Below are 14,399 nucleotides of genomic sequence, written 5' to 3'. Positions count from 1 at the left end.
CGACTCAACACTCACTCAACACCGACTCAACACCGACTCAACACTCACTCAACACCGACTCAACACTCACTCAACACCGACTCAACACTCACTCAACACTCACTCAACACCGACTCAACACTCACTCAACACCGACTCAACACTCACTCAACACTCACTCAACACTCACTCAACACCGACTCAACACTGACTCAACACTCACTCAACACTCACTCAACACCAACTCAACACCAACTCAACACCGACTCAACACCGACTCAACACTCACTCAACACCGACTCAACACCGACTCAACACTCACTCAACACCGACTCAACACTCACTCAACACCGACTCAACACTCACTCAACACTCACTCAACACCGACTCAGCACTCACTCAACACCGACTCAACACTCACTCAACACCGACTCAACACTCACTCAACACCGACTCAACACTCACTCAACACTCACTCAACACTCACTCAACACCGACTCAACACTCACTCAACACTCACTCAACACCGACTCAACACCGACTCAACACCAACTCAACACTCACTCAACACCGACTCAACACCGACTCAACACTCACTCAACACCGACTCAACACTCACTCAACACTGACTCAACACCGACTCAACACTCACTCAACACTCACTCAACACCGACTCAACACCGACTCAACACTGTGTGTGTGCCGCAGGGATCTGTCTGCGGTGAGGAACCAGTTGGCGTGTGCGGCTCAGAGTGTGCAGCTGCAGTGTGTGAGCACCTGCTCAGTCCTGCGCAGCCGGGAGGAGGCGTCTGCGCAGATGCTGGAGAGAGAGACGGGCGTGCGACTACAACTGGAGCAGCAGCTGAGAGAGACGGTGACGGAGATGATGACGCTGCAGGCCAAGAGCGACTCGGAGCGTGTCGAGATCAACACACGGTCCGTTACACACACACACACACAATCACTCTCTCTCACACACACACACAATCACTCTTTCACACAGACACACACACATGTGCGGTCCGTTACTGGTCTAAATCAAATGAAGTAAATGAAGTTTGAACATTCTGTGTGTGTGTGTGTGTGTGTGTGTGTGTGTGTGTGTGTGTGTGGTGTCAGGCTTGTGGATGCAGTGAGAGAGCTGGAGCGTCTCAAAGCTCGTGTGGAGGATAGAGAACAGGAAGTGACAACACTCAGCAGGAAGCTGCAGGTATGTATGTTGAGTTGTTTATTTGGACATGAACTGGTCCATATTGTCATTGGATCCTTGTGAGGAACCGCCCACAACAGGAAGAGGGCTGGTAAAGCGGCCAATCACAGATCAGATGTGATGAAGCTCACACACATTAATCCAGTGACGTGTGTGTTCAGGATCAGAGGAGCCTTGAGGACACTGAAGTTCATTCACTCAGGATACACACTGCAGCACTGCAGAACACACTCCGAGACATCACACAGGTACTACACACACACACACACACACACATACACATACACATACACACTCCGAAACATCATGCAGATACCACACACACACACACACACACACACACACACACACTCCGAGACATCACACAGGTACTACACACATACACACACACTCACACGGGGTGCACACACTCAGAGACACCACACAGGTACTAGTACATCATTCAGGTACGAGTCACTGGTGTGTGTGTATGTGTGTGTGTGTGTGTGTGTAGCTGGTCTTCTCTGACAGTGACGGTGTGGACGGAAACACTGAAGAGTCTCTTCTGCCGTTACTGCGCTCTTCATCATCATCATCATCATCATCATTACCCATCATCCCTGACAGCTGTCTGTCTGCACTACGCTCCAGTCTGACCCACAGACAGGTCCAGATACAGGTACTGACACTCTCTCACACACACACACACACACACACACACACACACTCACACTCACTGTGTGTGTGGACATGTTTTTCTACACCGATGGGGACTTAAACCTGAATGCACACAGACTCATGGGGACTCGTGTCACCGTGGGGACCTAAATTGAGGTCCCCATGGGTACAAAAGCTTATAAATCATACAGAATTAGTTTTTTTGAAAATGTAAAAATGCAGAATGTCTCCTGTGATGGGTAGGTTTAGGGGCAGGGGCAGTGTAAGGGGACAGAATATACAGTTTGTACAGTATGAAAAACCATTACGTCTATGGAGAGTCCTCACAAAGATAGTGCACCAGACGTGTGTGTGTGTGCAGGAGCTGCGTGAGCGTCTGGCGTCTGCGCAGTCGTCAGTCCAGCACCTGCGCAGGCAGCAGACAGAGGCGGAGTCAAGCTTACGGGAGGCGGAGTCAGGCCGGAGAGAGGCGGAGCTTCGTGTGCAGACGCTGCAGGGAGAGAGAGACGAGGCTCAGAGAGAGAGAGAGACGGCTGTGAGAGAGAGACACCGACTAAGACAGGAAAGAGAGACACTCAGCAGGTGAGATACCTGTCAGTCAAACTCACAGATCATGTGATCAGTGACCAGACCCGTCTGTCTCTCAATTCAATACAGAAAGCTTTATTGGCATGACAAAAAAAAACATTTTGTATTGCCAAGGCACTGAAAATGATTTAAAACATTTAATACAGAAAATAATAATAATAATAAAAAAATATATATATATTTTATATATATTCGTGGCTATATATAGCAAAAATAATAATGATAACATAAAACAATAATAATAATAAAATCTCTCTCCCTCTCCCCCTCTCTCTCTCCCAGTGAGAAGGAGAGTGTGTGTAAAGCGGCGCAGACGCAGGTGCAGCTGCTGCAGATGGAGTGTGAGAGACTGCAGGTGTGTGTGACGTCTGCGCAGAGAGGGAGAGAGACCGAGCAAGAGGAGAGAGAGGCTGCAGAGGTGGAGAGAGACCGAGCGAGAGCAGAGACACACAGAACGTGAGTGTGACGCGTCACACATGGACCACAAGTGCGTGACGTGTGTGTAGGGTTGGGTATCGTTTGGGTATAGGATATAAATAAAATACATTACAAATATAGTTACAAAAGTTATTCAGTGAAGAACGAGTGAATTTCTCTTTGTCTTCTGTTGTTTGATTAGTGTTATTATAGAGACGGCATATATGTTATATGTTATATCAGGAATATTAGGCTGCTGTCACTTTAAGAGCTGCTGGATCCACTACACTGATACACAGAACACAGAAAACAGAGTCTCTCGCTTCAGTGGTTTAGAGTCACACTGAAATGCTCAAAGGGATCGATAAGAGGAATCGAAATATTTATTTTATAACAAGTATCCGATTCCTGATCTCAAATATTTGATTCTAGAAATGGAATAGTGTGACCTGTGTGTGTGTGTGTGTGTGTGTGTGTGTGTGTGTGTGTCAGTCAGCAGATGTGGGACGAGTCGGAGTGTCGTGCTTCTGCACTGCGAGCTGAACTGGCGGCGTTGAAAGAGTCTCTCCAGCAGGGGGCGTCAGACAGACAGATGATGGAGACGGAGAACAGACAGCTGAGCGACACACTCACCCGGGTCAGACACACACTCTCACACACACACACACACACACACACACAATCCATAAAACTCCTCCGATTAGGACAAATATATATATATATTTTACTCTAGCAAACTCTTGTTTAGAATAGTCCATTTCCCGCTGAGTGACGGGGGTGTCTGGGAGAGTCCATGTGTTAAAGGGGGACACTTCTGCAACTGCCCTCTACACCCTGTTCAGGGCGCTCCCTTAGTAGGCCGCTGTCTATGTAGCGATCACTAGCATTAGAGCAGAACCTATAGTGAGGCTGCACGATTAACTGAAACAAAAACACAATATAATTAAATGTTATGGTGTGCCCTGCGTGTTTCAGAGTGAAGTGTGTGTTCAGTGTGTCCGCTTCACATCTGAGTATGGGTCGATCATAACGAGCTTTTGAAAACAAAACACACGCCAGACTAGTAATGAGAAGCTGCTGACAACAGAAGGGACGCTTTGAGGGCTCTCAGGGGCTCTCCGCCTTTTTTTTTTTTTTTTACAGTGAAATATTACAATAGTAATATATATTTTTTGTGTAATAATGTGTTTTTGTGTGCAGAGTGAGAGCAGTCGCGCTGAGCTCTCGCTAGCGCTCACGAAGCTTCAGTCGGAGGAGGCGTCACTCAGAGACTCTCTCGCTAAGATGAGCGCCATTAACGAGAGTCTCGCGCAGGACAAGTCTGAACTCAACAGCCTCGTCGTGCAGGTACACACACACACACACACACACACACACACACACACTTAACTTCCGTTGTATGATGAGTACATTAAACATAAGTTGATTTAGTTTTACCCATTAGGATTTGTTTGGTTCATATTATCAGTTAAAATTATGTGTTTTTCATTGAACCAATGATATTGATGTTGTTTGAATGATTGACAGCTGGAGGAGGAGAAGAGTGTGTTGCTGTCTCAGCGAAGAGAAGCGCAACAAGAGAAGCTGACCATCAGAGACGAGCTCGTTCGCTCCGAGCAGGACCGACTGGAGCTGGACGCTGTCCGTCTCACTCTCAGCCAATCACTGCAGGAGTCTGAGCTGGCCAGGGCGGGGCTGGAGGCGGAGCTTCAGTCGCTACAGGCAGACAGAGCCAAACTGCAGGACAGAATTACACAGGTGTCTCTCTCTCTCTCACTCTCTCTCTCCGTCCCTCTGTCTCTCTCTCTCCATCTCTCTCTCTGTCTCTCTCTCTCTCTCCGTCCCTCTGTCTCTCTCTCTCCATCTCTCTCTCTGTCTCTCTCAGTCCCTAATTATTTTCTGATGTGCTGCTGTCAATCAAACAGCTGAGTGGTGAGCTGGGTGGCCTGGAGGCGGAGCTTGGTTCAGTCCGCGGTGAAGGCGACAGGCAGAGCTCCGCCCTTGAGGAGGTGGGGCGTGGGAGGGCGGAGCTAGTGAGAGAGAGGGCGGGGCTTCTGGTTCAGCTGAACGCCTCAGAGAGAGAGAACGCCACTCTGACAGAGGAGATCGCCAGCTTCAGGTATAGTGTCACGATAGGGATGTATTAATATGTGTGCGTTTCATCGATAACAGTGTGTGTGTGTGTGTGTGTGTGCAGGTCGGAGAGGGAGGCTCTGGAGACGAGTCTTTTCGAGCTGCAGCAGCAAATAACTCAAATGGAGTCTCGCCGTGAACAGCTGGAGTCCGAGAACCAGAACCTGCGACTGCGTACCGACAGCGTTACAGGTACAGGACACCGAGAGATCCGCTCACGAGAGAGAGAGAGACCGCCGATGAGCGGAAGGGTTGGGTTTTAAAGGGACAGTTCACCCAAAAATGAAAATTAGCCCATGATTTACTCGCCCTCAAGTCATCCAACACCTAGGATGACTTGAGGGAGAGTAAATCATAGGCTAATTTTCATTTTTGAGTGAACTATCCCTTTAAAATGAGCCTCGTCGTGATGTTAGTGTGTCTGTGTGTTTAGCGGAGCTGAAGCGTTCGCGCGCCGAGAGAGAGGCGGTTCTGTCTCAGAGTGAGAAAGAGAGAGACGCGCTGAGAGACGCGCTAGCGGCGGCTCAACATGAAGCTCAGCGAGTTCTGCGCGCGACCCTGTCCGACCACCAGGAGGAGCTGGAGAGGCTGGCCAATCAGAAGGTCACACGAGCGCTCGCCTCTTCTGTGAGTATGAGTTGATGTGACGCGTGTAACTGACTGTGAGTCCTGCAGGAGGCGCTGCGCTGCAGTCTGGAGGCGGAACAGCAGGGGGCGCTGCGGCGGCTGCGGGAGCACCTGGAGGAGCAGGTGAGCCGGCGGGAGAGAGAGAGGGACGAGCTTCAGGAGCAGCTGCGCTCACTGCAGCGCGAGCGGGACCAGCGTCTGCTACAGGCGGAGGCGGACAAGCAGCAGGTGAGACTCGCGGGAGCTCGCGCGGGGCCGGGGCCGGGCGTAGCGCTAACCCGTCCGCTGTGCACACAGGCGCTGTCCGCGAAGGAGGCGGAGAAGACGGCGGTGGCGGAGAGGGCGAGCGCCCTACAGGCGGAGCTGAGTACTGTGGCGCTGGAGCTGGAGCGACTGGGCCGAGAGACGGCGCTGCTGCGGGACCAGGAGCGGGTCAGGGCTGGGCTAGCGCATTAGCTGTGTTCCCATCCAACCGCTGCACGCGTAAAGGGACGGTCGAAATAAAGTCAGTCTAGGGTCCACCATGACCTCGAGCCACACCCCCCCCAGAAGCCTTTTTCCCCGTGGTCGAACATTATTAAAGTTAGAGCTTATTTAGAGATATCAGCCGGATGGTTTAGTGCAGGCTATGATGTATCTCGTAAAACGAGACAAGTGTTTTTTTCACAACACGTTCACACACGCAAAGGACCCTAGGTTGAAATTAATTATAGTTCGGATATAAACACTGATGTCTACGATCAAAATAGAGTAAATCTCCTTTTAAAAGTAACTACCGGTAGGCGCTTCAAATAACAATCGATCATATCGTTACACCAGTAGGTGGCGACAAGTGATTGTTAATTTTTTTTTTTTTTATTGAATCGTTCATTCAAGAGATTCGTTCAAAAACACTGATTCATCCAGTCATGAAACAAGTGAACTCTTTATAATTGAGTACAAAATTTATAAACACAATCCTCACTTACTGGGAAATCGTCACTAAATATCAGTAATAAACTGTGAGTTTCTGCAATCGGCTGTTTTCCCCTCCATCATAACCGAGTGTGTCTCGAGCGTCAGACGAAACACAGTAAACGCTGTGGTGTTCTCTGGCGTTCGGGAACACACTCGTGTGTGAGACGCTTCTGGAGGGAATTATACTTGTGAAATATTGTTGCGTGTCAAGGAATTTATTCGGTAAATGAGCTTCAGTCGTAGTTAGGACATAATATATGTGCGTGTGTGTACTGTATCTTTATTTTGTATATACACACACATGCATGTATATATTGTATATATATTTATAACTTATATTATATATAAATATTAATATTTGATATATAAATAAAAAAATTCTTAAATATATACATGCATGTGTGTGTATGTACAAAATAATTATACACAGCACACACACATATATTATGTAAACACAAACCTTTATTTTAGATGTGATTAATTAATAGATGTAGTTAATGCGCATGTCTATTTTTATTGAATAAAAAAAGTTTTAATGTGCATTTTAAGATGTTATGCACATTCAGTCCAGCATTGTTTCTCAAAATTCGCTCTAAAATACTTGGATGGAAGCATGGCTAATGTGTGGTTGGCTTGATTGATTGAAAGTGTTGTGGTTGTGTCTCTGTAATGAGTGTGTTGTTTTGTGGCTAGGCTGCGGTGGCGTCTCTGAAGGCAGAACTGCAGGAGCTGCGCAGTGAGCTCCAGGACGCAGCCAGCGCACACGACCGAGAGATGCGCAGACTGCAGGAGAACTGCGCAGACCAGCAGACGCGAGCCGACACGGCGCTCTCAGAGGTCAGAGGCCGCAACCAGAGGAGCAAAACGCCTCAGTTAAATGAGTTATTGCTGTTAAAGGTGCAGTGTGTGAGTTTTAGCAGCATCTAGTGGTGAGGATGTGAACTGCACCCAACAGGAGTTACGGTGGCCGACAGGAAGTGATGTCGTCGTCTGAGACAGCAGAGAGTAGCCAGTTAAACACTGAGGTTTCATTACAAAGATTAAGAAATTAGCTTTACTTAAGTATTGAGTCAAACGATGTTATTGTGAATATTATTGTCACTTGTTCATCATTGTGTCAGTGTTTTATTCGCTGACTTTAGCTGAAGCTTCTTATCACGAAGAACAACACAGTGAGGAAACGCGTTTGTCCGTTCAGGGCCACCGTAGAAACATGTGGATGTAAGCGGACCCGCGGTGTGTGTAGAGAGAAATGCTCATTCTAAGCTAATAAACACATAACGCTTCATTATGTAAGGTCTTTATACACCACTGAAAACATAGTTATGTTTATTGTATTGCATTTCTGTCAACAGATCCTCCTAAATATTACACACTGCACCTTTAAATTGTGTTTTTGCCCTTGTGCAGCTGGAGGAGTGTCGCGCGCTGCTGTCGTCCAGCGAGGAGAGCCGGGACAGTGCCAGGAGAGATCTTCTGGAGACGGATAAACGTTTGAGCGAGATACGGGAGGCAGGGGAGGGGCTTAGGCGAGAGGGGGCGGAGCTGCGGCGCTCCCTTAGTGATGTCACCAAAGAGAGGGACGCTCTCAGCCAATCAAACGCGCAGCTGAGGGAAGCACTGAGAACGGCAGAGAGCGAGAGGATCAGGTGACGGATGAAGACTTTAACCCTCGTTGGTCAAAAATTACAAATTAATTTTTTTATTTCAATTAAATTAATGTACTATATTTTAGTTCAATCTTTTTTTATTTTTTTTTATTTTATGGTACTAAATTATATTTACGCTGCATTTATAATCCATTTATTCACTTTTTGAGCATAGACCTGAAAATGACTTTTCCAACTTAAACTGTGGTAAATCATGATGCTTTAAAGCACAGACTTAAGTTTGATCTCTTTTCGAAGACGACACTTATCAAACTATTGCTGAAGTGAAAAAAGTTTTTAAAAGTTACAGAATTTTACATTTATTGTCATGAAAAATGTGCAAAAATACTATTTTAAATTTTTATATGAAATATATTTTCAAAAACACGTTTTACTCTAAAACTGTGAGAACATCAAAGCCATAAATCTGAACAAGTAGTGTTCCACATGTGAGGTTGATATCTCAGTAAATGAGCGTTCAGTGAGATGTTTTTCGGCTGCAGTACCAAACGCTTCCACTAGAGGAACTTCGTCTCGCATTCGTTTCCAATGCGTCATTTCTGACCGCGAGGAGCTCAAGAGTGACTATTGTTTACAGCACCATTCAACCTGTTCAGATGACCATGCAGATGAGGTTCTTTCCGCAGTGCTGATTGGAGGGCCTGTGCTTTGTGTTCAGCGTGAAGCGTGTGTGTGAGGAGAAGGAGCAGAAGGCGTGTGTGCTGGAGGAGAGTCTGGCGTCTGCGCAGACGGAGGTGTCAGATCTGCGCTCGCGTCTGCGTGAGGTGGAGAGATCCCGCCTGGAGGCGCGCAGGGAACTGCAGGAGCTGCGCAGACAGGTCAGACTGAGCCGAACTCCTGAGCACTGAGAGCATAGGCTGGAAAAAACATGTTCGTAGTGTCTGTCACGTCACCCGTAGTGTTGAAGAGCGCCCAAAGTGGGCGGAGCCGTCTTGGCCGCGCGTCACTCCCGGATAATGGAATGTGCAGAGGCGGATTAGCTGAGGTGACGTGATGCTAACACTAGCAGACAGACGGCTAGTAGTGACATCAGCGGCAATCCACCTGTCACTCAAGTGGCCACGCCCTTAATTATGCAGAACTTTAAGGCTTAATATAATTTAAACGGATGAGTCATTAATAATTCCCCCCCTCACAGTCGTCATGAAGGGCAACATCAGCTTTATAGACCAACACCACTTTTAGCCCCAGACTGTAAACGTGTTTCTGCTGTAAAGTTGGGTATATTAACATGGGGGATTATGGGATTGAGTCTCTTCTGCAGCCTCTAGTGGCCAGTGGATGAACTGCAGTTTAATCACTCAGTGTTGAGAGAGAGAGAGAGAGAGGAAGGCTGCTGGTTGGCTGAAAGTAAGGATGAAGTGCTGTGGTTTGACGTGTACGACTCTGTGCTGTCAGGTGAAAGTTGTGGATGCCGAGCGCGAGCAGACGGCTAAGCAGACGACTGAACTGCAGGCGCGTTTATCCGCTGAGGAGCAGAAGGACGAGGAGCGAGCGAGAGAACTGATCTCGCTCAAACAGAGACTCGCCGAGACAGAAACTGGCAGAAACTCTCTTCAGAAGGAGGTGAGATCTCAACAATTAATTAGTTTTAAAAGGTTAGTTCACCCAAAAATGAAAGTTAGCCCATGATTTACTCACCCTCAAGTCATCCTAGGTGTATATGACACTCTTCTTTCAGACGAATACAATCAGAGTTATATTAAAAAATGTCCTGGCTCTTCCAAGCTTTATAATGGCAAAGTAATTTGATTTGAACTATCCCTTTAAATTAAATTAAACGACGTCTCGCCGGTGTGTCTGTCTCCAGCTGTCTTCTCTACAGAGGCGTGTGAGCGAGAGCGAGTTGTGCTGGCGCAGTCGCGAGCGAGAGTTAGCGTCTCAGCTCCAGGACGCTCGCGGCTGTGAGAAGAAGCTTCAGGACGAGGCACGTAACCTCTCCGTCCGCGCGCAGTCGGCCTCGGATGCGTCTGCGCAGATGCAGCTGCAGTTGAGTGATGCGCAGGGCCGTCTGGCCGCGACGGAGGCGGAGCTATCGCGAGCGGAGGCGGGCCGCCGGGATCTGGAGTTCAGGATGAGCAGCCTGCAGTCGGCACTCACGCGCACGCTGGGCATCGGGGCCAGTAAGCGGAGCAGCAGCAGGGGGCGGAGCCCGGCAGGCTCCTCCCCTTCCTCTCTGAGCTCAGGGATGATGTCTCGCCACCGGAGCGTGTCTCCGCTGCACTGCTCGCTGTCGCCACCCAAAGGTCAGATTTGCTTCCTCCAGAAAGTTGTGTTTGAGTTCTTCTTTACCTCAACCCTCTCTCTGCCGTCCGCCAGATGTGGCAGGTCACGTGACCCCTGATAACACCATCATGCTGAGGCCGGTGTCTCCAGAGAGGACGGACGCCCCGCTGCCCGTCGCCCCGCCCGAGCTCGACCCCGAAACCCTGCGCAGCGGCCTACGAGACTTCCTGCTGGAGCTGCGCGAGGCTCAGAGAGACCGAGTAATGCTGTCGTGCCAGAACCGCTACTATTACCATGATAAGCTATAACAATAACTATAATTATAACTATTGTATTGTGATAGTGTGGACAGAGTGAGAGCACGTCGGTGTTGTAAAGTGAGCTTGTGATTTATGTGTGCGCAGGACGAGGCGCGGGGTCAGCTGGGATCACTGCAGAGGGAATTACAGGAAGTGACATCAGAGAGAGACTCCGCCCACCAGCGCCTCACTCAGCTACACAACACACTGCAGGAGTGCCAGGAGGGTAACACACATCTAACTACCATCCTTCTCATGTAAAGCGAATTGTAATAATGACACGTGAACTTTCAAATAAAAATTTGTTTTATCAATTGTTTTTCTCATCGCGATTGTCAGGGTTTTGTCAGATTCCTGGAGTGGTTTGTTGATTGTGTGTGTGTGTAGATAAGCGTGGCGTGGATGTGAAGCTGTCATCGGCTCAGGCTCTGCTGCACGAGCAGGACGAGTCCCTGCGGAGAGGAGAGAGAGAGCGGCGAGCGCTGAACGAGCGGATCCAGGATCTGGAGAGACTGTGCCTGAGCGCCGAGGCCGAGCGCAAGCATGTGGAGGTCAGAGGTCATGTCCATATCAGGCCTCGTTTACACTGGCAGTGAAATCAGATCTCCAGATCGGCTTCAGGCCTCGCTCATATGCGGAGATACATCAGATATAAATCAGAAATGTATGGAAGTTTGTTTCCGCCACTGAATAATAAATAAATTATAATAATTGCGACATTTTTTCTCACAATTCAGACTTTTTTTCTCACAATTGCGAGATATTAAGTCAGAATTGTGAGAAATAAAGTCGCAATTGTGAGATAAAAAGTCGCAATTCTGAGAAATAAAGTCACAATTCTGAGAAATAGTCGCAAATCTGAGAAATAAAGTCGCAATTCTGAGAAATAAAGTCGCAATTCTGAGAAATAAAGTCGCAATTCTGAGATATAAAGTCGCAATTGCAAGATATAAAGTCGCAATTCTGAGAAATAAAGTCGCAATTCTGAGAAATAAAGTCGCAATTCTGAGATAAAAAGTTGCAATTCTGAGAAATAAAGTCGCAATTCTGAGAAATAGTCGCAATTGCAAGATATAAATTCACAATTCTGAGATATAAAGTCGCAATTGGAAGATATAAAGTCGCAATTCTGAGAAATAAAGTCGCAATTCTGAGAAATAAAGTCGCAATTCTGAGATAAAAAGTTGCAATTCTGAGAAATAAAGTCGCAATTCTGAGAAATAAAGTCACAATTGCAAGATTTAAATTCACAATTCTGAGAAATAAAGTCGCAATTCTGAGAAATAGTCGCAATTGCGAGATATAAAGTCGCAATTCTGAGAAATAGTCGCAATTCTGAGATATAAAGTCGCAATTCTGAGAAATAAAGTCGCAATTGCGAGATATAAAGTCGCAATTCTGAGAAATAAAGTTGCAATTGCGAGATATAAAGTCGCAATTCCGAGAAATAAAGTTGCAATTCTGAGAAATAAAGTCGCAATTCTGAGAAATAAAGTCGCAATTCTGAAAAATAAAGTCGCAATTGCGAGATATAAAGTCGCAATTCTGAGATATAAAGTCGCAATTCTGAGATATAAAGTCGCAATTCTGAGAAATAAAGTCGCAATTGCGAGATATAAAGTCGCAATTCTGAGAAATAAAGTCGCAATTGTGAGATAAAAAGTCGCAATTCCGAGAAATAAAGTCGCAATTCTGAGAAAGTCACAATTGTGAGAAAAAAAGTCGCAATTCTGAGAAATAGTCGCAATTGTGAGAAATAAAGTCGCAATTCTGAGATATAAATTGTGAGATAATTGTAATAGAATTGTGAGATATAAACTATTCTGAGGTAAAAAAGAAAAAGAAAAAAGTCCGTCTTTTTTTCCTTACAATTGGACTTTACATCTCACAATTGTGAGAAAAGATGTCAGAATTGCGAGATATAACCTCACAATTTTGTGTTATAAAGTCAGAATTGTGTGATATAAAGTCGCAATTGCGAGAAAAAAAGTAAAAATTCTGACTTTATAAGACGCAATTGCGACTTAATTTCACGCAATTCTGACTTTATATCTCGCAATTGTGAGATAAAAAGTCACAATTATCTTTTAAAATGTTTTATTCTGTGGCGGAAACAAGCTTCCATAGAGATGTGCCAATGCGACTGTCATGTAAACAGATCGGATTTCCTGAGGCGTTATCTACGTCTCCGTGGTTTAATGACGGGAGCAGCCCCGCCGCGCATTGAGACGGATGGGGTCGTCGTACGAGAGGAATGTGGACACATGTTGACACAACACATCAAAGTTTCGGACCCACTGCTCCTCGTTAAAGCCCGCCACGATCTCATGAAAGTGCGAAGAGCACGAATTTGATTTCTCGTGCCATTTATACGCCAAAAATAGTTTTTGCGTGCATATGTTACGCACTTTATTGCGTGAAATACACACGCACTCCACACCCCTAATCCTACCAAGGGGTTTACAGAGCGTATCATGCACGCAAAAACTATTTTTGGCGTATAAATGGCACGAGAAATAAAATTCGTGCTATACGCACTTTCATTAGCGAACTTCGCATTTATCGCAGAGCTAGCATCAAGCATATTTCACGTTCGTCCATCTGTGCAAGAACCCCCTTTAAGCACGCGCGACGTTTCAGATAGCATGTCAGGTGTAAACGCATGAATCGGATATGGGTCACAATTGAAAAAAACGTGTAAACGGACGGTCAGAAAAATCGGATATAGGCAACCAATCAGAACTGTGCATCAAGCCCTGCAGTGTAAACGAGGCATAAGATAGCGGGTTCAGGAAGGGCTGTCAGTGACTCCGTCGCCCCCTGCAGGAGCAGTGCAGTCAGCTGCGCGCGGGCGAGGCGCGGGTGGAGGCGGAGCGGCGGCGGCTGCGGGAGGCGCTGGAGGAGGCGGAGGGCCGGGGCACGCGGGTGGAGCTGGGGAGGCGGAGCCTGGAGGGAGAGCTGCAGAGACTGAGGCTGAGTCTGACGGAGAGAGAGATGGAGATCCAGACGGCTCACGACCGGCACGAGAGCGCCGCCAAACAGGTGCAAACTCAGAGCCGCCCACTGGTTTAGCAGTGATGCCTCCTGGGAGGGGTTTTCCTGTAGCCTCTGGTGCTCTTCGGGCATTTCTGACTGAAAATTATTTTACATTTGTTTTGTTTTTGTTAGTTTTTCTTCATCGGAATGGTACGAAACTTGGTAAAGGTTTTGGCACTTGCTGTGTGAACACATAAAATAAATCATGGACGTGATTCAATCAGGTTTAATGGTCCTGAAAAAATAGTCACTCTTGTGCTCCTCGCGGTCGGATTTCCTCTAGTGGAAGTGTTTGGTACTGCGACCAAACAAAAGCTCATTTTTTGAGATATCAGACTCAAATTTGGAACACAACTTGTTTAGATTTATGGATTTGATTTTCTCACAGTTTTAGAGTAAAACATGTTTTTGAAAATATATATTTCATATAAAAATTTAAATAATAGTTTTGCACATTTTTCATGACAATAAACATAAAATTCTGTAACTTTTTCACTTTTTAAAACTTTTTTCACTTCAGCAATATTCTGCCAAGTGTCGTCTTTGAAAAAAACATCAAACTTAAGATTTACGACAGTTTAAGTTGGAAATTTAATTTTC

General features: G+C 46.6%; 1 protein-coding gene across 3 annotated transcripts in view; it reads left to right on the top strand.

Annotated features, from left to right (window-relative positions):
• Nucleotides 1–14,399, top strand: part of crocc (ciliary rootlet coiled-coil, rootletin) — a 51,378-nt gene that overhangs the window by 16,266 nt on the left and 20,713 nt on the right. For all 3 annotated transcript variants that reach the window (XM_081384639.1, XM_081384637.1, XM_081384638.1), the window contains 23 exons: nucleotides 688–915; nucleotides 1,099–1,189; nucleotides 1,351–1,437; nucleotides 1,683–1,847; nucleotides 2,208–2,428; nucleotides 2,717–2,890; nucleotides 3,344–3,488; nucleotides 4,052–4,198; nucleotides 4,379–4,609; nucleotides 4,777–4,970; nucleotides 5,049–5,176; nucleotides 5,418–5,587; nucleotides 5,660–5,839; nucleotides 5,909–6,043; nucleotides 7,262–7,405; nucleotides 7,979–8,217; nucleotides 8,897–9,056; nucleotides 9,637–9,804; nucleotides 10,049–10,484; nucleotides 10,558–10,724; nucleotides 10,869–10,989; nucleotides 11,151–11,314; nucleotides 13,590–13,805. In XM_081384639.1, the coding sequence (XP_081240765.1) occupies nucleotides 688–915; nucleotides 1,099–1,189; nucleotides 1,351–1,437; nucleotides 1,683–1,847; nucleotides 2,208–2,428; nucleotides 2,717–2,890; nucleotides 3,344–3,488; nucleotides 4,052–4,198; nucleotides 4,379–4,609; nucleotides 4,777–4,970; nucleotides 5,049–5,176; nucleotides 5,418–5,587; nucleotides 5,660–5,839; nucleotides 5,909–6,043; nucleotides 7,262–7,405; nucleotides 7,979–8,217; nucleotides 8,897–9,056; nucleotides 9,637–9,804; nucleotides 10,049–10,484; nucleotides 10,558–10,724; nucleotides 10,869–10,989; nucleotides 11,151–11,314; nucleotides 13,590–13,805 (4,111 nt within the window). The remainder of the gene's footprint in view (nucleotides 1–687; nucleotides 916–1,098; nucleotides 1,190–1,350; nucleotides 1,438–1,682; nucleotides 1,848–2,207; nucleotides 2,429–2,716; nucleotides 2,891–3,343; nucleotides 3,489–4,051; nucleotides 4,199–4,378; nucleotides 4,610–4,776; nucleotides 4,971–5,048; nucleotides 5,177–5,417; nucleotides 5,588–5,659; nucleotides 5,840–5,908; nucleotides 6,044–7,261; nucleotides 7,406–7,978; nucleotides 8,218–8,896; nucleotides 9,057–9,636; nucleotides 9,805–10,048; nucleotides 10,485–10,557; nucleotides 10,725–10,868; nucleotides 10,990–11,150; nucleotides 11,315–13,589; nucleotides 13,806–14,399) is intronic.

This window comes from Scardinius erythrophthalmus (assembly GCF_964197995.2).
Source record: "Scardinius erythrophthalmus genome assembly, chromosome: 14".
Classification (NCBI taxonomy): Eukaryota; Metazoa; Chordata; class Actinopteri; order Cypriniformes; family Leuciscidae; genus Scardinius; species Scardinius erythrophthalmus.
The sequence above is the reverse complement of the archived record's forward strand: the minus strand, read 5'-3'. Positions and strand labels throughout refer to the sequence as shown.